At 45.7% G+C, this 22,737-nt stretch overlaps 1 protein-coding gene across 1 annotated transcript; it reads right to left on the bottom strand.

The window, feature by feature from the left end:
- Window positions 1-2,318: 2,318 nt before the first annotated feature.
- On the bottom strand, window positions 2,319-2,835 carry LOC101531779 (cx9C motif-containing protein 4). The gene has a single exon (XM_004578224.4). The coding sequence runs from the start codon at window positions 2,754-2,756 to the stop codon at window positions 2,550-2,552; it is 207 nt and encodes a 68-aa protein (XP_004578281.2). The 5' UTR covers window positions 2,757-2,835; the 3' UTR covers window positions 2,319-2,549.
- Window positions 2,836-22,737: the final 19,902 nt, after the last annotated feature.

The following is a 22,737-nucleotide window of genomic DNA, read 5'->3' as shown; positions in this document are numbered from 1 at the left end:
TGCAGAGGCATTTGGGAGGCTGAGTGTGGCTGTGGCTTCTCTCCTTGTCTCCTGCTTCAACCAGATACAGGAAGGAGAAAAAGAGATTGTGGAAATTGTGATCTCACGTACCTTCCTATAGCCCTAATCAACTATGTAAAAATCATTAAGAACAAAAATAAGTAATAATTTTTAAAGATTTATTTATTTATTTTGTAAAGATTTATTTTACTTTCATTACAAAGTCAGATATACAGAGAGGAGGAGAGACAGAGAGGAAGATCCTCCGCCCGATGATTCACTCCCTAAGTGACCGCAACAGCCGGTGCTTTGCCGATCTGAAGCCAGGATCCAGGAACTTCTTCCAGGTCTCCCATCCGGGTGCAGGGTCCCAAGGGCTTGGGCCATCCTCAACTGCTTTCCCAGGCCACAAGCAGGGAGCTGGATGGGAAGTGGAGCTGCTGGGATTAGAACTGGCACCTATATGGGATCCGGGTATTCAAGGCCAGGACTTAGCCACTAGGCCACTGCACTGGGCCCAAGATTTATTTGTATTGCAAAGTCAGATATACAGAAAGGAAGATCTTCTATCCGATGATTCACTCCCCAGGTATCCACAATGGCTGGTGCTGCGCTGATCCAAAGCCTGGAGCCTCTTTTAGTTCTACCACGCGGATACTGGGTCCCAATGATTTGGGCTGTCCTCAACTGCTTTCCAAGGCCACAAGCAGGGAGCTGGATTGGGATGCAGAGCCACCGGGATTAGAACCAGCACTCATATGGGATCCTGGCGCGTTCAAGGCAAGGACTTTAACTGCTATGCTATCACACCTTGCCCTGGAAACCATTCTCATTCTTAATTTTCTTCTCATTCCTACCCCAAAATGAATATTGGGTGTTGTCAGATACTTTTCCTTCATTCACATATGGAAGTGTTTGTGATTATGGTTTATTTTCTTTCACTCTGAATATTTTATGTTATGTCAGTTTTTGGATGTTAAACCAAGTTTCTATTTGTGGAACAAATTTCACTTGTGGTAGATTGGGTTTGCTAGTATTTTGTGGAGACTTTTTGTATTTACTTACAAATGATACTGTTCTGCAGTGGTTTTCTCTCTCTCCCTGTTTGTGTATAACATCTTTGACTTGTTTTTCTGGTAACACTGGTCTTATGTAATATATATGAAGTCTAGTCTCCTCTCCTGATTTTGGTAAGTGTGTGAAGGATGAATATCCTTAACCTGTTTGGTATAAATTCAGTAGCCAAATTCTCTGGACTTCCTGCTTTGCAAGTAATGGAAGCACTGGAATTTTCTTATCAGTTAATTTTTTTTAAAAAAAGAGCTATTTTCTTTGAAAGTCAGAAATGATAAAGAAATGTTTCACCCATTGGTTCACTCCTCCAATGTGGCCACACCAATTCAGGTCCCACCAGGCTGAAGTGAACAACCTGGAATCCATCTAGGTCTCCCCTGTGGGTGGCAGGACATTAAGCCATCCTTTGTTGCTTTCCCAGGCACATTAGCAGGGAGTTGGATCAGGCTCAGAAGCCTAGATAGTAAGAGTGCTCCCATATGGGATACCAGCCTCACGGGAAGTAGCTTAAAAGTTGCATAACTCTAATAATGAACTTCCACTTTAATAAATGTTAAGTAATAAGTATAAGCTAGCCATACTCTTTTTCAGCCTTTTGGTGTACAGAGTTTTTCATTTTACTCTGATGCTTTCCTGAAAGCTCAGTGACCCGCTGGAGGCCAGAGTGCTTTATCTTCAACAAGGAGTTTTCTCAGAATGCTATGGAAAAGGACCATGACAAACACTTTGGGACACAGGTTCCTGAAGGCAGGGCCTAAGCAACTTTGAAACCATACTTAAAAAAGCTGATTTTTTGAAAAAAAAAAAAAAAGGAAGAGAAGTCAGTGCAATGGCTCAGCTGGCTAAACCTCTACCTTCAAGTACCAGAAGCCTATATGGGCATCAGTTTGTGTCCTGGCTACTCCACTTCTGATCCCGCTCCCTGGGAAAACAGTAGAGGATGGCCCAGGGCCTTAGGTCCCTCCATCCATGTGGGAAATTTGGAAGAAGCTTCTGGCTCTTGGCTTCGGATCAGCTCAGCTCTGGCTATTGCAGCCATTTGGAGAGTGAACCAGTGGATGAAAGATCTTTTTTCTTATCTCTCTTTCTCTCTGTAAATCTACCTTTTCAATAAAAATAAATATGTTAGGGGAAAAAAAGGTGGTAGGCTCATGAGGCATCAGGGTAAGATCTACTAACCCAACATCTAATGGAGCACGAATTACACAGGTTGAATGAACAGATCACAGACAAATGTAGCCTTCCTTCTTAAAATACATTTAATAGCAAAGTAAATTTCCACCTAAGTAGGCTTCTCCTTGTGGCTTAGGTTTCTTAACTTTACACATTCGTCTTTTAATAATTTGCTTCTGCGTAGACAGCATGTTTTCTTCTGATTTTTTTTTTTCCACGTTCCAGCTGTCAGGCCTGAAGAAAGGAGGATAAACCAAACTTGAGTGGTGGCAACAGAGAGCAGGGTATAACTTCTCCCAGCTTCACTTTGGCATTGATATCTGCGCTGCGTTTTCTTCCTCCTCCTTTTCAAATCCTGAACAGACCACAGATCTTCCCTTGGGGTACCGGGCACAGCACTTTCGCAGCTCTTGAAGGACAGCCTGACACTTGGACTCCAGGTAGTTGTTGGCCTGTAAGCATTTCTGTAGTTCACAGGCCTGTTTCTGGCACGGATCCTTCTGCGACATACTGAGGAAAATGAGCCGGTTTCCCGGGCTGACTACTTCTCTTCAACAGCAACCAGCCCCAAACTGCCAGGTCCCGCCACGCCGGACCACGCAACCGGGAGGACACCCAGGTGGCCGAGGTCACCGGCGCTGGCCCACAGCGGAAGTAGCCACGGAGACTGATGCAGGACTCAAAGGCTGCTACTGGGAAGCAAAACAAAATGAAATAAAATCTCAAGTGCTGACGAACTCAAAGAGTTTCCTTGACTCAAGCGGCTGGAGTCGCTGGCGATGTCACCCCAAAGGGCGGTGCCCGGAGCATGAACGCCGCGCACAGCTCCCCTCAGGCGACCCGCAAACCCGGAGCAGCCGCCGTGAAGGGACGTCCACGCATGCGCTGTCACCAGGCGTCTCCGCGTCGCTTGCAGCCTGGCGGGTCCGCCTGAGGCCCGAGGGCGCCCTCTCCCGGCCGCCCCGTCGCTCAACCTGACGCCTCCACCAAGCCCAACTCCACACCTGCTCCAGTGCAAGTTCCCGGGTTTAAAGGTAAATACACAAAAAATAATTTCCTCGCAAGTCCATAGATTTTATAGTTTTTCTCCAAATTTAAGATCTACTATAAATTTATGGATACTGTAGGGAAAATCTGATGCATAGCGTGATTTCCTAGCCTACAGACCACACACACACACACACACACACACACACAAAAGTCCTGTGTTTCTTTAGGAAAACTTCCAACAAACCAATCTCAATAAAGTCTATATATGGGACCCATACGGTGGCTTAACAGACTAGTTCCTCCAGTTTCAAACTCTGGCATCCCAGAAGGGCATCAGTTTATGGGTCTTGGCTGCTCAGCTTCTAAATCAGCTCCTCCATTATGACTTGGGAAAGCAATAGAAGATGGTTCGAGTCCTTGGGCCCCTGCACCACCATGGGAGCTCTGGAAGAAACTCCTGGCTCTTGAATTCAGATCAGCTGAGCCCCAGCTATTATGGCCATTTGGGAAGTGAACCAGCAGATGGAAGATTTTTCCCTGTCTCTAATGCTGTGTAACTGTCTTTTGAATAAAAATAAATAAATCAGGGTCCGGAGCAGTGGCCTAGTGGCTGAAGTCCTGGTCTTGAACGCACTGGGATCCCATATGGGCACTGGTTCTAATCCAGGCAGCCCTGCTTCCCATCCAGCTCCCTGCTTGTGACTTGGGAAAGCAGTAAAGGATGGCCCAAAGCCTTGGGACCTTGCATCTGTATGGGAAACCTAGAAGAAGTTCCTGGCTTCAAACTGATGCAGCTCCAGCTGTTGTGGTCACTTGGGGAGTGAATCATTGGACAGAAGATCTTCCTCTTTGTCTCTTTTCCTCTCTCTATATATCTGACTTTGCAATAAAAATAAATAAATCTTCATTCCACCAAAGCAACCATATTTTCTTGTAATAAATTACTGTCTTCCACTTTTGAGAATTATCAGTGAGTTAGGAAGCTGACCTCAACTATTTGAAGTCTGGTCTTCTACAGATGTTTTCTGTCTTACTCTAGTGCTTCTGTGGAAATGCAACAGTGAACCACAGGCCACAGGTTTTGTTCATCTTCTGTATTGTAACAGAATACCACAGAATGAGTAGATGAGAGGTGATAGAAATGTATTTCTTTTCAGTCCAGCCAGACCAAACTCAGGAGCTTCATCTAGGTCTTCTGCCTGGGTGGCAGTGTCCCACGCACTTAGGCCATCTCCCACTGCTTTTCCCTGTCTATTAGCAGAGAGCTGGATTGGAAGTGGAGCAACAAGGACTCAAACCAGTGCCAGTGTGGATTGCCAATGTCACAGAGGGCACTAAACCAGAGTCAGCTTCCTTTTAGGCTATGCTTTTGGAAGCAGACATGAAATATTGAACAATGACACCTCATTCTTTGCTTGATCCCTACAGCATTTAGGAACTCATTAAACATTCTTAATTTTACGACAATATAATTGTATTTTCATGGAAATGTAATTATTAGCACACATTCAATGAGAACTGGCTCTCTTGTTTCAATTTTTGTGAATTATAGTAAATCTATTGTGCTGTAGAACACCAGTACTTTCTTCTTTTTTAAAAGTTTTAGAAAAAGATTTATTTTTATTTAAAAGACAGTTACAGAGAGAAGGAGAGATAGCGATAAATATCTTTCATCTTATGGTTCACTCCCCTTATGGCCACAGCAGATGGAACAGGGCCGGTCCAAAGTCAGGATCCAGGAGTTTCTTCCTGGTCTCACACGTGAGTGCAGGGTCCCAAGGACTAAGCCATCCACCGCTGTTGCCTTGACATGTCACGAGCAAAGATCTGGAACTGAAATGGAAAGGCCAGGACATGGACAGGTGCCCATATGAGATGCCAGTGTGGATGGAGACATAGCCTACTATGCCCCACCGGTGGCCGCAGTACTTTCATTTTCATTTTTATTATTATTATTTTATTTTGGTAATCTTTACATAGTTGATTAGGGCACAAAGGGTCAAGGGCTACAGGAAAGAGAGTAAGAACATTTTTTCCACATTCTCTTTTTTTCCCCCTGTATCTGGAGTAAGGGGGGAGATAAAGGTAGAAGCCCCAAACAGCCTCCCACCCATCCTAGGGTTCCTGACGCGGGGCATGCTTTAAGGGCACTGCTCATGAGGTTTTGTTTTTGCTTTTGTTTTTTAAAGATTTATTTATTTTATTACAAAGTCAGACATACAGAGAGGAGAGACAGAGAGGAAGATCTTCCGTCCGATGATTCACTCCACAAGTGAGCCGCAACAGCCGGTGGGCGCCGATCCAAAGCCGGGAACCAGGAACCTCTTCTGGGTCTCCCATGTGGGTGCAGTGTCCCAAGGCTTTGGGCTGTCCTCGACTGCTTTCCCAGGCCACAAGCAGGGAGCTGGATGGGAAGTGGAGCTGCCGGGATTAGAACCGGCGTCCATATGGGATCCCGGGGCGTTCAAGGCGAGGACTTTAGCTGCTAGGCCACGCCGCCGGGCCCGCTCATGAGGTTTTGATAGTTCAACAGTTCTGAATTGCTGCCAGTCTCACCACTCCAAGCACGGTGAAATCTCTCCAGAATCCACTGATTGACATAGTCCACCTTAGAGTCCCCATTTGCCCAGTTATTCACTGCCAACTCTTGGCTGGGGTAGTTGATCGATTTGGTCTGTCCTCCATCCTCTGTTGTGGTACTAGGTGTCCTCTGTAGATCCCAATGGACTGCCTTATCCTCCATGTGCACCTGGATATGTTGTCCACTGCTCCATCTGAGCCACTGAGGAGGCCCACCTCTGACCCATGAACTCCATGAACAGACCATGGAACCAGCACTTCTCTCCATGGTTGGGGTTCTGAGATCAGCAGTACAATTCAGTTGGAGGAATCTCCAAAGAAACTTCGTCTGAGGTGATCCCAGACCTAATTCTTGTGTGTGCTTGCCGTTAATACAGGGTCCAGCACAGTCTACCACTCCAATCAGCTTATGCACTTGCTGGTGGTTGCAATTGCTGGGTCAGTTCTGTTTCCAGCCCTGTCTTTTACACAAACCAATGGATGCTGGAGTCTAACCTGATTCTGCCCACCACACACTTGGCCTTCACTGACACTAATGGGAGCTGCAGCCTAGTTGGAGCAACCCACAGTAACTCCCACCAGGCCCCCTGACCTTATTCCAGCTTCCAGTATGTACAGCAGACTGGTCCAGTCTGTTCCACATCCTATTCAGCTCTCATACATGTCAATGGGCATTGAAGCCTAGTTCAACCCAACCAGCCCCACTATCAAGCCCACACACCTGCCAGTGAGTGCCACTTCCGAACTGGCCATGCCTTGTCCCAGTCTTGGTTCTTATGCTTACCAGTCAGAGTAGCAACCCAAGAGGGAGGTGTCCACTATTTCCCTACTGGGCCCACTGCCACTCCAGGGTCTTGCACTCTCCAGGTGGTTCTGCAGTTTGACTTGACAGAATTACCCCCAGTGCCAGCCTCTGCCAGCTGATGCTGTGGCAAAGCCCAAACAACGTACCCTCACTGTGTCTTATGCTTGCACCAGTAGGAACATCTGCCCATCCTGGCTTTCCCATGATCCAGCCCACATGAGGCCCACAGGAGTTGTGGCCCTGCCTGGCTTGGTGTGTCCCCATCCCAACTCACACTCTTCAGTGGGAGTGGTTGTCCAGCAAGGGAGCCCTCCACATTTCCGCTACCAGCTTTACCTCCTCCCCCGCTGTTTCCCACATGTGCTCTTGGATGCTGTGCCCAGTCTGGCGTGGCCTGCCTCTCCTCAACATTTGCCAGTGGGTTCTGCAGCCTGGCTTGGCCTGGCCTTCCCCACTCCCACTCATGCTGGTAGAGGTTATAGCTTAGCTCAGCCCAGCTGGCCACCAGTCCCAGCTGTAATGTGTACTGGTATGTGCTGTGACCTAAACTGGCCGGACCCACACTCCATTCTGGTACTCAGATTTGCCAGCAGCTGATATGAACTAGCCCATCTTAGTTTGCCCCTGACCTGTGCCAAATGTCTGCCAGTGGGTACCATTCCCTGGCCTGGTCTGGGCTGTTCACTATCATGGTTCTTGTGCTCACCTGCAGGAACTGTGTCCCCAACAGAGGAATTGCCCAAGCTCCTCCATCAGGACCTCTCCCAAAGTCAGATCTTGCACACACCGGTGGTCCATGGGCCAGCCCTACTTAGTCCACCTCCTGTCCTAGCAGGAACAGTGGCCTTTCCTGACTGGCCTTCACCCATTCCAGTTTTTACTCTTGGGTGTTTCATGCTAGCCAAGGCTGATCCAAACCCAGACACAGGTCACACAAGGCTCGGTAGGGACAGAGACCTAGCCTAGCCTGGCCTATACTTACCCTGGTTCTCACAAGTATCAGTGGATGCTGGAGTCTAGCCCAGTCTGGCATACCACAGCCCGAATCCACACTCAGGCCAAAGGACACTGCAGCCATATCCAGACCAGAACACAGCTCCCACTCCAGCCCCTGCACTCACCAGTGGGAACCCCAACCTAGCTGGAGTGTCCCCTTAGCTCCCTAACCAGGCCTGTTCCCAGAATAGATCTTTTGCATGCCAGTGGTTGCTCTGACCCAGCTTTGCATAGCCCCTCACATGTCTTTGCCTTTGCTTTGATGCTGTAACCTGGCCAGACCCGACCTGCCCCTTATCCCAATTCTCGCTGGTGGATGATGGGACCTGACCCTGTTCAGTCTGCTCCAATCCCTGGCTCATGCAAACCAGTAGGTGTAAGAGCCTAGCTTGGTATGACCTTTACTCCAGCCTGAGTTCTGTTCTTGCTGGTGCGCTAAGGTTTACTCAATCCTGCCTGGTCCACCCCCTTCCATAGCCAACCCACACATTAATAACAGTTGGAGCTGCTTTGCCCAGCTTGCCTGACCCCCATGTATGGACCATGTGATCGTCAGTAAGAGTTATAACCCATTAGAGGAGTTTTCTGAGTTTCCCCACTTGACCCACTCCCAGACCTAGATCTCATACATGCCATCGTGTTTGGCCAGTGCCCAGCATAGTGTGTCCTTTCATCCTGGCTTTGTATGAGCTGGTGAATGTTGAGGCCTGGCCCGCCCCATACCCTGTTTTAGGATGCACATGTGGGTGCTGTATCCTGGAACTGCCCAGACTGTTTTTGGTCCCTGTGCCTGTGAGTGATGGCACGTTCCATGGTCACACCTAACTCAGTCCATCACCACTCATGGGTCTTGTATTACCACAGGGTGGACCCATATATCACCCACAGAATCTACCTCCGGACTTGGTTCTCTTGCATGCTGGTTAGTGTCATGGCCCTGCCTAATGTGACCTGTCCCTTGTTCTGACATTAAGTCAGGTACTAGGATCTAGTCCTGCTAGATAGACCCCCAGCCCTAGCTTTTGCATTGACTGGCATGTGGTGGTCAGTATTGTTCGGTGGTAACAAGTCATATACAGGACTCACATGTAAGCTGGTGTATCAGTTTGACCCATACAGATATTCCAGTCTCTCCCCTCCAAACCACCAGGTCTCAGTACCCTGGCTCACATCAGGTAAAGTTACCTTGTTGGGAGTTCTTCAGGACTGATTCCTCACCAACACGCACATTGGCCTCATTCATGGGCATATCTAGGCAGCAATTCCACATCCGCAAGACCCCAGAGCTCTCCACTGGGTGTCCAGCACACCAATTGGCGTTGGGCTCCACCTGCTGGCCACCCAAGGCCTTGAACTAACTCACCGCGAGGCAGTGGTGCCTGGGGCCAGTGCCCCAAGCATTGAGTCCGACCTGGCTTGGGTACTCCCAGTAGTCTAGTGCTAGGCTGCTAGAAACTCGCTGTACCCAGATCCTGGGTTGAACGCCCCTGGGTCCCTCCCGCCGCACAATGGTGGCAGTGGGTGGAGAAGCGGCCTGCCTTTGTTCCCAAGAGATCCCTTCTTAGGGTACTCACCAGGAAGGGAGAAGTATGAGGCAGATTTATATATAGAGAGAAGAGACAAACACACACAAAGAATTTTCATCTGCTGCTTCATTCCTCAAATAGCCACAATGGCCAAAATGAGCTATTCTGAAGTCATGAGCTTCTCCTGGATCTCCCATGTGGATGCAAGAACCCAAGAACTTGAGTCATCTTCTGTTGCTTTCTTAGGCCATGAGCAGAGAGCTGGATCTCAAGTGGAGCAGGTGAGACTCAAACAAGCACCCATATTGATACCAGCATTGCAGGCATAGGATTAGCTTGCTAAGTCACTGTACTGGCCCCAGTGGGCTGGTTTTGTACTAGACCTTTATAGGAAAGAGTAGACAAGTTATAGGTGGGATAATTGGCAGTTGGGATTATTTTGCATTCAAGGGAAAGCTCAGTAGTTAAATGGGGATTGTTTACCTCATGCCTAGGAGATAAGCAGTTCTGATCTCAGTTAATCAGATCTCTAATTAAAAGTGTGATAAAAATTGGGATACTGGATATTCTGAGTCTGGTCTTGTCAGTAGGATTGGGCAAAAGGAGAAAGTCTATGTTTGACTTTGTTACAGGGACAAGGGGAGTCGCCTGTGAGTTCAATAGGAGCCACAAGAAAGATGAACAGTGGAGCACAGCTAAGGTTTTTGAGTACTGGGATAGGTGGTTCTTTGCATATTTCCAAGAGCAGAAAAGGGAAGGGTGATGGTTTATCCATGGCTGTTTCTATGAACAGGTACAGTTTGGTATTGTCTCTATACAGACTCTTTTCCTGTAATGTTGCAATTGATTTCTCTCCCCCCCCCAAGAAATAACAGTTTTGCAATTTATGTATTTGCACTATCTAAATCAGTGCGTCTTAACCTTTCCCTTCAACTTGTGGTGGCATCAGGTATAAGTTTGTAGGAGTTTAACCGATTATTGGACACATATCTTTTTGACATTTATGTGAAGAGTTATTATTTTTGCCTTTTTCTGATTATTGGCTCTTTTTTAAAAAAATATATTTATCTGAAAGGCAAAGTTACAGAGAGGGTGGGAGGGAAAGAGATCTTCCATCCAGTGGTTCACTCCCCAAATGGCAGCAACAGTGAGGGCTGGATTGGTCCGAAGCCAGGATTCTAGAGCTTGCTCTGAGTGCCCCATGTGGGTACAGGGACCCAAGTGCTTGGGCCATCCTCTGTTACTTCACTAAGTCATTAGCAAGGAGCTGGATTAGAAGTGAAGTTGTCAGGACTCTTATGGTCCAAATGAGATGTCTATAGCTACTACAGGCAGCAGATTTACCTGCTATACGAGAGCACTAGCACTGAAATTAGCTCTTATAGCACAATGTGTAGATAATCCCGGTGGCTCCACTTCCCATCCAGCTCCCTGCTTGTGGTGTGGGAAAGCAGTCAGGAACGGCCCAAAGCCTTGGGACCCTGCACCCGTATGGGAGACCTGGAGGAGGTTGTTGGCTCCTGGCTTCGGATCAGCGCAGCACTGGCCATTGCGGTCACTTGGGGAGTGAATCACTGGATGGAAGATTTTCCTCTCTGTCTCTCCTCCTCTCAGTATATCTGACTTTACAATAAAAACTAAATAATTCTTTAAAAAAAAAAGAATGAGAGAGGTTTTCCATCTGCTGATCAACTCCCTGCATGACTGAGTGGTTGAAACTAAGCCAATCTAAAGCAAGGAGCCTGGAGCTTCTTTCTGGGTGTTCCATGCAGCTTCAGTGGCTGTATTCCCAGGTCATAAGCAGGGAACTGGATTGAAAGTGGAGCAGTCAGGACTAGAACTAGCACCCAAATGGGATACCAGTGCTCCAGGCAGAGGATTAGCCTGTCATGCCACTGTACCGACCCCTTATTATTAATTGATTTTTTTAGAAAAGGCTGTGGATGGGGCTGGTATTGTGGCATGAGTGGTTGAGCCTCTGCCTGCAGTGAATCTCACATGGGCGTTGGTTCAAATCCCAGCTACTGCACTTCTGACCCAAAACTCTGCTAATGTACCTGGGAAGGCAGCAGAGGATGGCCCAAGTGCTTGGGTCCCTGTGCCCATGTGGGAGACCCAGAAAAAGCTCCAGGCTTCTAGCTTTGAAGTGGCCCAGCTCCAGCTGTTGAGGCTGTTCAGTGTGTGAACCAGTTAATAGGAGATTTTCTGTTTCTCTTTTTTCTCACTGTAAACCTGCCATTTAGACAAAAATAAATAAATCTTAAAAAAAAAACAAAAGAAAAGGTTGTTGGAATGAATAATTCTACAATTCTGAAAATGAATCTTATAATGCATCCAGATCTTAAGCTTAGAACCAGACAGGAAATGGTCAGCGTGGATTCACACATACCTTACTAGGTAGGACACCAAGATGAGTTACTCCTCACTAAGATATTGAAGATTTCTCTGCACACCCCTCCTAAAACTGTTCTGCACCTCAATTGTTAACACATGCCTTGTTAGAGTTATAAGCCAGTTTAGACTATCCTAAAATCTGTCAAGTTCAGCAAAATTATGCTTCAACACTATAAACTGCTAAATACTAAAATGAAAATAGACATGAGACAGCTGAATAGTACCCTATAGCCATTTTAAGGTGTATAGAAGCTGGTTGTATATAAACAAAAATTGAAATGTCAATGAAGCAGTCACAAGATGTGGTTAAGAACTTGCATTTTTTAACATATTGGTTATTCAATACCATGTCAAATAACTCCATACTGTTGTAAATTGTTGTTGATGTTATGTTGTGGCTTTTCATTGAACGGGATGATATTCTGCCAGCTCTACTTTCAGACCAGAGATGGTCTCCCCAAGAAACTGTTGAATTTATCTGGACAATAAGATGTTGGACTCTATGCTTGGTATATGCTTGCAATGAAAGAATCTCAACTGAATTTGAACTGTAGTATTGCAACAAGGTGGAGGAATCTACCATGGGGGGAGGGTACGAGGAGGGGTTGGGGGAATCCCAGAGCCCATGAAACTGTGTCACATAATGCAATGTAATTAATAATAAAAAATAATGCATTCAGATTTTAGCCAGGGAAATGTAGAGAATGCAGGTATACTAGGCATAGATTCTCTTTTACAGGTACATAAGGTGACCCATAACCTCAGAGAAATCTGGAGTCTCTCCCCAGGGGTGGTAAGGGTATCCCAGAGAACCAATAAGTTTATGTTATTTCCCAGGTCTTCCTTTGATTTTTGTTGCCAGTCAGGATCATTTCTGATAACCTGCTGATCTATGGTTGCTACCATGAGCATTTGTAAGCTAAAACTTACACATTAGAGTATCTTTAGAATTCAAATATGGGGATTGTGCTGCTTAGGTTTAGGATGATTTAGGGTTCTGAGAAGACATGGAGGTGGCCATTTGCGGGTAGAAGGGACTGAAGACAGCACAGTATGGTAGGAGAGGCATGGCAGGTGGGAAGTGACGTTGCAGTCCAGGCAGACAGCAGGTCAGGGTCTGAGAAAAGATCCAGCCCATGAGGCAGTGGACAACAGCCTAATTATATTGTTTGTTGGTAGGGGGACATGAAGACATGCAGAAACCCATGTTCATAGTGGCAAGGTGGGTCTGACCTGGCAGGGTACTCCCTGGATGGGTGTTTATTGCAATCAGCCATTTACAACATGGGGTCTTGGCAGCCTGGATGTCTGAGCTAGCAGGGCTGATTCCATCATGGCAGCATTGTGAATTGGGTTTAGTCTTTTAGCTGTAAAGCTAACTATCCCAGGGACCCAGCAAGTCCTAACACTACCATGATTCTGCATGTCTGAGGTCATGATGGTCTTGTCTGCATGCAGGCATTAAAATGTCATGAGGGGAGTTTTCAGATTTGCTAACTCCAGGCCCACCCCAAAGATTCTGCTTTAATTGATCTGGGGTTAGACCTGAGCATTAGGATGGTTTACTTATTTATTTTTTCATTTTTTTACATTTTATTATTATTGCTATCATTTTATGATACAGTTCCATATTCCCTTATCCCCTCCCCAATTCCCTCCCCCCGGTTCCTCTATTATCATTACTAACATAGTTTTTCATACTCAGTCATATGTCCATCACTGCGGGCGTGAACGATGGCAGAGAGTCCAGCATCCTATTGTCAAGATATAGTGAACAGATCCAGGCGGGGGCCCAAGCAGCTTGGCCCCGGGCCGCCATGCGGCCCGGGTGCTAGGGTCCCTGCCACGATTCCAGCCTAACACAGCCAAGCTTTCCACCACCTGCGCAGGTACATGGGGTGCCCGGCCAGGAAGTTCTGGAATTTGGTTTCTCTGATATGCTGCATGAGACGCTCCATGCTGAACCCACAGTACTCTGAGAATATGTATTAGTCCTTAAGCTTTTCAAAGGCATTTAATCTTCCTCTGAAGAACCTGTAGTCACTTCATAGTGCCGATCGCCAACATCAGCTCACTTAAAAGGCAAAATTCCGGGCTTGTCCAGCAGGATGCCCCATTACCTGATAAAATGAGGGATCAGCAGAGGGGTCACAGAAGGCATTACTATGACACTGACTGGCATTCAAGAACCATACTCGGGGCTAGAATGTGTGAGGCATGCGTGGACCAATCCCCTGACACTCTGACCCCATTGGACGGTTTAGACGGGCCGGTGGAGTCTATGCAGGAGGCATGACAGTCTATAGGACGCTCTGGGCTGACCAGAGCAACCTCTGGCATAGTTAACAGTGGCGGGCAACAGGCCTGGTTGGAGAGCGTGGTGGAGGCCTTGGCTGCGTGGAGCCTACCACTAAGGGGCACAGGAACTGGAGGGAGGCTGAGTTCTGGTCGGGTCACAGTTGTAATCCCTTGGCACAAATATCAATTCGGCTTTGATGCACCATGCCGGATTAGACCACAGCACAGCTTGGTGCTCCGGAGGACCAGGATAGACGTTGGACGGGCTCGGCTAGGCCTCAACCCCATCTGAGCCATATATGAGATACACGTGGGTATGGACGAGCCGTGGCTGGGCTGAAACTCTCAACAGCAGGAACCAGAATGGATTGAAGAGCGGAGCTGGCCGAAGGACCTGCTGGAATGCGTGAAGCCCGACACCAGGAAGGAGTCGGAGGGAGGAACCTGAACAGTTCCTCTGACAGGACACTGACTCTACAAATAAACGCAAGAAGCATGGAGGTAAATAACCCAGAAGAGGCTTTGGAATGTGACCCACTGGAATACACTTGGCTCGGGTTGGGGCAGACCAGGCTGAGTCAGTTCACGTCATCCACTGGCAAGCCCAAGTGCTGAAACTGTGTGGGGGCCTGGCCGGGTTTGGTTGCGATAAAAAAAAAAAAACAGTACAAAACACAAAATGCCAAGGTGAAATGGCCTGTGCCAGTAGGGAATGCAACACCCGACCAGCACTCCTCCCACTGGTTTAGGTGAGGGACGAGAGTGTGATGGGCAGAGCCGGGGAGAGATGCGATACTCATTGGTTCCAATAGAGGTCGGGGCTCAGAAGAGAACCAACCCAGGGGTTAAAACCATCAGCTGATCGGAGTGATGGACGGTGGCGGGCACTGTGCTTACTAGTAGTACATGTAGGAGCCTGGACTGGGAATGCCTCAAAGTTTTTTTTAGGGGGATTCCCCTGAACAAAATGGAGGAATCAAAGCATTAATCAAAAAAAAAGATGGAAAATGGAGTAGATGAATCAACCACCTCAGCTTTATGCTTGCAGCGGAAAACTGGACAAGGGGAAACCCTAAGACGGACTATGTCAATCAGTGGACTCTGCACCAGCCTCATCATACCTGGACTATTGCTGATGATATGTTGGAGCTTCTAATTGATCAAGGTGACGCTCTGCTGGCTCTGCCTACAAACCTGAGAGGGCCTCCCTAAGAGGCCGTTGAACTTGAACTGAACAAGTGGGATGCTGGACTCTGTATGGTGTAAACTTTTAATTAGGGAATCTCAACGGAACTTGAGCTGTGGTTATGCATCAAGGTGAAGGAATTCATGATGGGGGAAGGGTTTGGGGTGAAGGGGGGGAATCCCAGTACCTATGAAATTGTGTCATGTAATGCAATGTAATTAATGAATAAATGAATATTAAAGAAAAAAAAAGATATAGTAAACAGTTTCATTGTAAGTCCATCTTTGTCTGGAAATAGAGATGCATACTGCATCGTATCCTCACATCTGGATGTTAGTCTCCATTTCACAACTACTGTACATCCCCTTAAATGAAAAGTCATGATACAAAATCAACAATAGAAAGAAAAATAGAAATTTACAATGCCATGAAGTTAAATGACATGTTACTAGATATGACAGTCTCCATTACACAGCTACTGTACATCCCCTTAAATGAAAAGTCATGATACAAAATCAACAATAGAAAGAAAAATAGAAATTTACAATGCCCTGAAGTTAAATGACATGTTATTAGATATGACAGTCTCTGTTACACAGCTACTATGCATCCCCTTAAATGAAGAGCCACAAAACAAAATTAACATCCGGGATAAAAAAGAAATTAACAACACCAAGAAGTTAAATAACATGCTATTAAATGACTGATGTGTAGCTGAAGAAATGAAAATCAAGAACCTTCTTGCAGAAAATGTCACTGCATGATGTACGAGTCATTGAATGATTTGATCAGAAGAAAGTGTTTTGAAGAGATGAAACCAACAGAAAACAACAAAACCCATGCGATATAGTTTCTGTTGATCTTTGTTGAAGTGTATCTCCTCCAGACAGTAAACAGATGGGTTTTGTTTTTGAATCCAGTCTACTAATCTATGACGTTTGATTAAGCTTAAGCCATTTACATTCAGAGTTTAATATACATGGGTGTTACTTTGGTCCTGTCATTTTAGGAATGGGTTGTTCATTGGTTTAGTCTTCTGTTGTCATTTTACTGGGATGTTCTTCCCGTTTGCCTTTGGTTTGGTAGGTGCTATTCCTCTTCTGTGTCAAGAGAACATCTTTAAGTATCATTTGTAGGGCAGGTTTAAAGAGGCAAATTCTTTTAGCTTTTCTTTACTGTAGAAAAATTCTATTTCATTTTCAAAGACAAAAGAAAGCTTTGCTGAATATGTTATCCTAGACCAACAATTTTTTTCTTTTAGAATCTGGAATATGTCACTCCATTCTCTTCTGGCCTGTAGTTTCCTGTGAGAAATCTCCTGTGAGTTTAATTGGCTTTCCTTTATATGTCAATTGATTTTCTTCACGTGCACATTTAAGGATCTTTTCCTTATGTTCAATTGAAAAGAGCCTGATTATCATATGTCGTGGTGAAGATCGCTTTTGCTCAAGCCTATTGGGAGTTCTGTGCTCCTCCTGGATCTTGTTTCCCAATTCTTTCTCCAGATTAGGGAAATTTTCCTTTATTATTTCATTAAATACGTTTGCAAACTCAGCTTCTCTTTCTGCACCTTCTGGGACTCCCATAACTCTTATATTTGGCCTCTTAATAGTGTCTTTCAATTCTTGAATATTTTTTTTGGCCTGATCCAGCTCTGCTTCCAGCTTTTTGTTTGTTTCCCCCTGATGGTGACAGGAAATATCTTCCAGTTCTGAGATTCTTTCTTCTGCTTGTTTCATTCTATTTTGGAGACTCTCCACTGTACTTTTAATCTGCTTTACTGTGTTCTTAATTTCTGATATATCAGCCTTGATTTGATACATTGCTTCCTTAAATTCTTTGAACTCTTGCATGAGCTTCTCATTGTTGATCGGAATCTTTAAAATGAGTCTTATGGATTCTGTGTGCCCCATTTTCTCGATGTCTTCCTCAGTTAACTCTGAGGTTGGCATAGGGTTTTGCTGTTTTGCAGGGGAGTTTTCAGTAATATTCATTGTGCCTTTGTCTCTTCTTTTGCTCTTGATCATTGTACTTCTGGTTAACAGAGTCTTCTCCTTGGGGCAGGTTTCTAAGCTGTGTCACCCACAGGTCTACAATGCGATTTTACTTATTGCGGTTGGCACACAACTTTTTGCTTGCAGCCACTTGTGCTACAACCTCCAGCGAGTTCCAGGTCTGGATTCTTATGTCAGATTTCCCCTGTGGTCTCCACAGCCCCAGTTCTTGGCTCACCACTCTCTACCTGCTGTGATACCGTGGTGAGGCTGCACCGTTGTCTCTGCAACCTTTCTCCCACTTCTGGTTGGAGCAGGTCCCAGGATTAGAGACACCAGGTGTCCTATATGGTTAGGTTGTTGGTGGTGCTGATTTTGTCGGTACCTGTTGGATGTTAGGTCTAGGTGCCACACGGACCTATTTTGACCGGTACACTGCTACAGTCAGTATTATTTTCCTGCGGGACCAATGCAATCCACGGACCTCAGTGAGTTCTTGCGAGCTCAGCACATGTGCAGTTCACTATTGTCCCCTGCAGTCCCAAAGCTATTGCCACAGTGCCCAAAATGGTGCCTGACGTACCACCACTACAGTTCTTGATCTGCTGGCCATCAGATTTGAGGGCTACCCAGACCTGCCCCGGGTGGAACCCATTGAATGCCACAGGTGGAACCTGTAGAATGCCATGTCGTTGCAGTTCACCGAGTCAGAGAAATGAGTTCACTCCCAGCTCAGCACATGCTCAGTCCTTTCCCTTGACTTTTCCTCTTTTCGCAAAATGGCGCCCATTCAGCTCTAGAGGTCTGACTGGGCTATGAAATCCACCCTGTTCTCGCACTGCCCGTCTGAGATCTGCTGCTCTGTCTCTGCTCCTGGTCAAATCAAATGGACCAGCAGGACAGACAGTTCTTTTTCTGGGTTCACCTCCCAAGCTCCCAGTGAAAGTCCCTTCCCACCTGGTTGCTGGTGGAGTTCCAGCTGCTGTGGAGTTCAGATCGCTGTGCTGGAGCATCAGTCACTGCAACACCACACCATTGTGTCCGCTGCTTTCCTGTGTCTGTCAGTCTCCAGGTACCCCTCTGCTGTTGTTCTGTCCTTTCCTATTTCCTGAAATATGTCCTCTCTGCTTCATCCTGATTAAATGTTTTTCTGTCCGTTTAAACGTGTCCTTACCCTATTCCGCTATCTTGATTCTCTTAGGATGGTTTATTTATCAAAGCATATTTATCTGGAAGGCAGAAAGAAAGAGAACTCTTTCATCTGCTTAGTTCACTTGCTAAATGCTGTAACAACCAGAACTAAGCTGGGTCAAACCCAGGAGGCTGGAACTCAGTCTGAGTTTCACACAGGAAAGCAGGGATCTAAGTACTTGATCCATCACTTGCTGCCTCCTAGTGTGTGTATTAGCAAGCAGGAAGCTGGAACTGGGTGTGGAGTTGGGACTCAAACCCAGGTACTCTGATGGGGCGGGTGATAAGTGGTGTCTTAATCAGTTGGCCAAACACCTGCCCCTATTTGAAAAGCTTCTTAGGGGGGCAATATGGTGGTGCAGTAGGTTAAGCTGCTACCTGTAATGCCAGCAAACCCTATCGAAGTACTGATCTGGGTCCTGGTTGACCTTTGTCTGATTCCGCTCCCTGCGAATGTACCCGGGAAAACAGCACATGATGCTTCAAGTACTTGAGGCTCTCCTATCCAATAGGAGACTCAAATATGGCCCCTAGGTTTGGTGTGGTTAGCCCCAGCCACTGTGCCCATTTGGGGAATAAACCAATAGATGAAATTATTCTCTTTTTTTCCCTCCCCCTTTTTCTCCCTCTCACTCGCTTTTTCTATCGCTCTGCATTTCAAATAAATAAAAATAAATCTTTAAAAAAAGCACCTCAGATGAGCCTAATGGGGAGCCTGGATTAAGAACCAATGCTGCACATGGAGGATATGGCAGGCCATTGGAACCTCCAGAGGACACCTGGTATCATGGCAGAGGACGGAGGACAGAACAAATTAATAACTTCTTCAACCAAGTGTTGGCAGTGACTATCAGGGCAGACAGAAACTAAAAGTTGGACCATAGCAGCCAGTGGATTCTGGAGAGAGCTCATCACGATTGGAGTGGTGGGACTGATAATAATTCAGGACTGTTTGAATTATCAAAACAAATTTTCTTCCTGTTGTTGATTTTGTATTGTGGCTCTTCATTTAAGGGGACGTATAGTAACTGTGTAATGGGGACTATCATATCCACATGTGAGGATACAATGCAGTGTGCATCTCTACTTCCAGATAAAGATGGACTGCAAATGAAACTGTTTACTATATCTTGACAGTAGAATGCTGGACTCTCTGCCATTGTCCATGCCCGCAATGATGGACATACGACTGTGTATGAAGAACTATTATACTATAGTAATAATATAGGCAGACTCGGGTGGGAGAGGACTTGGGATAGGGGTAAGGGAAATGCCAGGGCCTATGGAAATGTATCATAAAACGATGATAATAATTTAAAAATTTTTAACAAAAAAAGAAAAAAATGATAGAAACAAAAATAAAATACAGTATTTCAACAAAAAAGGAACTAAATGTTGGGCACTTGTTTAGTAAAGAACTAATCTGTTTATTAAGGGAAAAAAAATAGGTGCTGCAGCTAAGAGCATACGCTCTCCTGTGAGATTTACAGTCAGAACTTTGTCTTTAACGGCACTCAGCAAAATCTTAAAAGCATGTTCTACATTTAATTGCAATTCTTGCGCGTAGTTATTTTACTTTCCCAGCTAGACAACAAGACATCATCTTAAAGCCTGTGAAAGGATTGGCCAAACATCATCCGTTCTTGCTGTCCATCACCTGTGCTGCCTAAACACTTGTTAAAGGCATACCTAAAGCCTCACCTTAAAAAAGAGCTAAAAACAGTGCCATTTGCAAGAGATCTGCACCTCTTGTAAAACAGTTGTGTTGTGAAATGATGCTTTGCAGCCAGCCTGCTCTGCCCCGGTCACCCAAGCTGTGTGTTGTCACTCCTTCCCTTACTCTTATTGTCCCTGTGGGCTTTGCCCTGACTTCTCTTGTCCCTTGCTTCCCCACTGCTTGTCACACACTATGTGTGTTTATCTTTGTTACTGTCAGTTTCCCTTTACCTCCCATGTGAGTTCCATGAGGGCCTAGGACCCTGTCAGGCAAGTTCACTGCTGTGACTTAAGCAATCAGAGCAGGGTCTGGTACATAAGTTGGTGCTCAATAAATGTGTGTGTGTGTTTTTAAGATGTTTGGGAGGGGTTGACTAAGCATTTGCCTTTACGCTGGCATCAAATATGGGAGTCAATTAATGTTCTGGCTGCTCCAGTTCCAATCCAGCTCCCTGCTTATGGCCTGGGAAGGCAGCAGAGGAGGGTCCAAGACCTTGGACCCCTGCACCCGTGTGGGAGACTCCAAAGAAGCTCCAGCTACTGTCTTCGGATTGGCCCAGCTCTGGCCTTTTTGGACATTTGCAGAGCGAGCCAACTAATGGAAAATTTCACTGTTTCTCCTTTTCTCTGTAATGCTGCTTTTTCAAATAAAATAAATAAATATATATATTTAAAGATTTATTTATTTTTTGTTGCAAAGTCAAATATACAGAGAGGAGAGACACAGTGAGGAGTCTGGTGTCCAGGGGCTTTTTGGTCATGGGAAAAGAAGTGAGAGGCTCTGGTTCGGAGACACACAAGGGTCTGATGAGAGAGGAGGTGGTGAAGAGGACAGCCATGCCCAATCTCAGGGCTTCAGTGGAATATGATATGTCGAAAATGACTGGAGATCATAGACTACTTTAGACATGGCTTTGTGAAGGCAGGAATTATCCTCTTCCCCTTATGTGCAGACCGGGTCATGTACAATCTGCACACTTCCTGTTTGTGTCCAGTGATGTGCTGTTCATCCAACATTCATTTGCTCAGGACCACCTAGAGCTTCCATCCACTGGTTGACTCTGCCAGTGACTGCAATGTTGGCATCCCAGGAAGTGACTTAACCTGCAGTTCCAGAAAACTGAACCTGATGAAATCTTACTGGCCTTTCACTTTCTATCCAAGAGAACTCTTAAGCTGGATGCTGGATACATTTGGGCTTTCTCAGGGCCTTCTAACTCTACATCTGCCTTCTGCCTATATTTTCTTTCTTTCTTTTTTTTTTTTTTAAGGAATATCCCCAAGGCAGGGATACATTTTTTTTTTATTGAATACATTGCATTATGTGACACAGTTTTATAGGCACTGGGATTCCCCCCCACCCCTCTCCAAACCAGCCCCCCATGGTGGATTCCTCCACCTGTTGTATTACCACAGTCCAAATTCAGTTGAGATTCTTTCATTGCAAGCATCTACCAAGCATAAAGTCCAGCACCTTATTGTCCAGATAAGTTCAACGGTTTCTTGGGGAGACCATCTCTGGTCTGAAGGTAGAGCCGGCAGAGTATCATCCCGATCAATTAAAAGCCCTAACATTACATCAGTAACATTTTATAACTTTATGGAATTAGTTGACATGGTATTGAGTAACCAATATGTTAAAAGAGAGAAAAAAAAAAGAATGCAAGTTCTTAACCACATCCTGTGACTGTTTCATTGACATTTCAATTTTTGTTTATATACAACCGGGTTCTATACACCTTAAAATGGCTATAGGGTACTATTCAGCTGTCTCGTGTCTAGTTTAATTTTAATATTTAGCAGTTTATAGCATTGAAGCATGATTTTGCTGAACATGGCTGTTTTTTGGGTAGTCTAACTCTATAACTCTAACAAGACATATGTCAACAGTTTAGGTGAACAGTTTTAGGAGGGGTGTGCAGAGAAATCTTCAATACCCCAGTGAGGAGTAACTGATCTTAGTGTCCTACCCAGTGAGTTATAAGTGCATCCCCGCTGTTTCCTGTCTATTTCTAAGCTTTCCTTGTTGTTCTCTATCTATTCTAGTTTTTTTGTAATTTTTTTTGTGTGTGTTTGTTTGTTTGTTTTGAGGGGTTTCTGGAGCGAACCTGATGGTCATTGCCAGAGAGGGTGGGGACCCAAACTCGGAACCAGGCAAGGACCAGAGAAAGCTCCTCTCCCTAGTCTCGAAGGAAGTTTACTGTTCTTCTGTTGCTGCGGACCGCGCAGTGCTCCTGGTTGTCGTCCTGATAACCTTGGATCCTGAAAGGCAGGATTTGGGCTTCTTCCATCCCATGTGGTAGATCCAAATGGGGGGGGTGACCTCAGAGTTCTTGGCCTCTGAAGGCACTCCATTTCCCTGTGGTCTCCTTGGCAGTTGGGATGTAGTCCTCGGTGCTCGTACTGATAGTCCTTGGTGAGGATCTGGGAGTCTTCAGGGTTGGGATACAAGCCTCCTCCTGTCCACCTGCTCCACTCTGGGGTCCCCCCCCCCCGCTCTATGCATATGACCTCCTGTTAAGAGGTTGTTAGGATTGCTCTTGATTACCCCCATTTGCCTTTGTAGTTTTGCTATTGTCTAATGCTGATTCGAGTCTGTTGTCTATGAGTTACCAGTTATGATCCTAATAGGTTATACTTCCTGTCTTCCTCACACTTTCTAGGGTGATGTAAGATTTCTCTGCTCTCCCTCCCCATGCCTGTATTTTCCATCCATGATTTCAATGTTGATTGGCAGCCCAGAACATTATTTGCCACCAACACTGGCTCAATTTGGGTTGGATTATGCATTCTCTCAGGAACTGATAATTTCAA

Source organism: Ochotona princeps, chromosome 3, assembly GCF_030435755.1.
Source record: "Ochotona princeps isolate mOchPri1 chromosome 3, mOchPri1.hap1, whole genome shotgun sequence".
Classification (NCBI taxonomy): domain Eukaryota; kingdom Metazoa; phylum Chordata; class Mammalia; order Lagomorpha; family Ochotonidae; genus Ochotona; species Ochotona princeps.
This window is presented reverse-complemented; position numbering and strand designations above follow the sequence as displayed.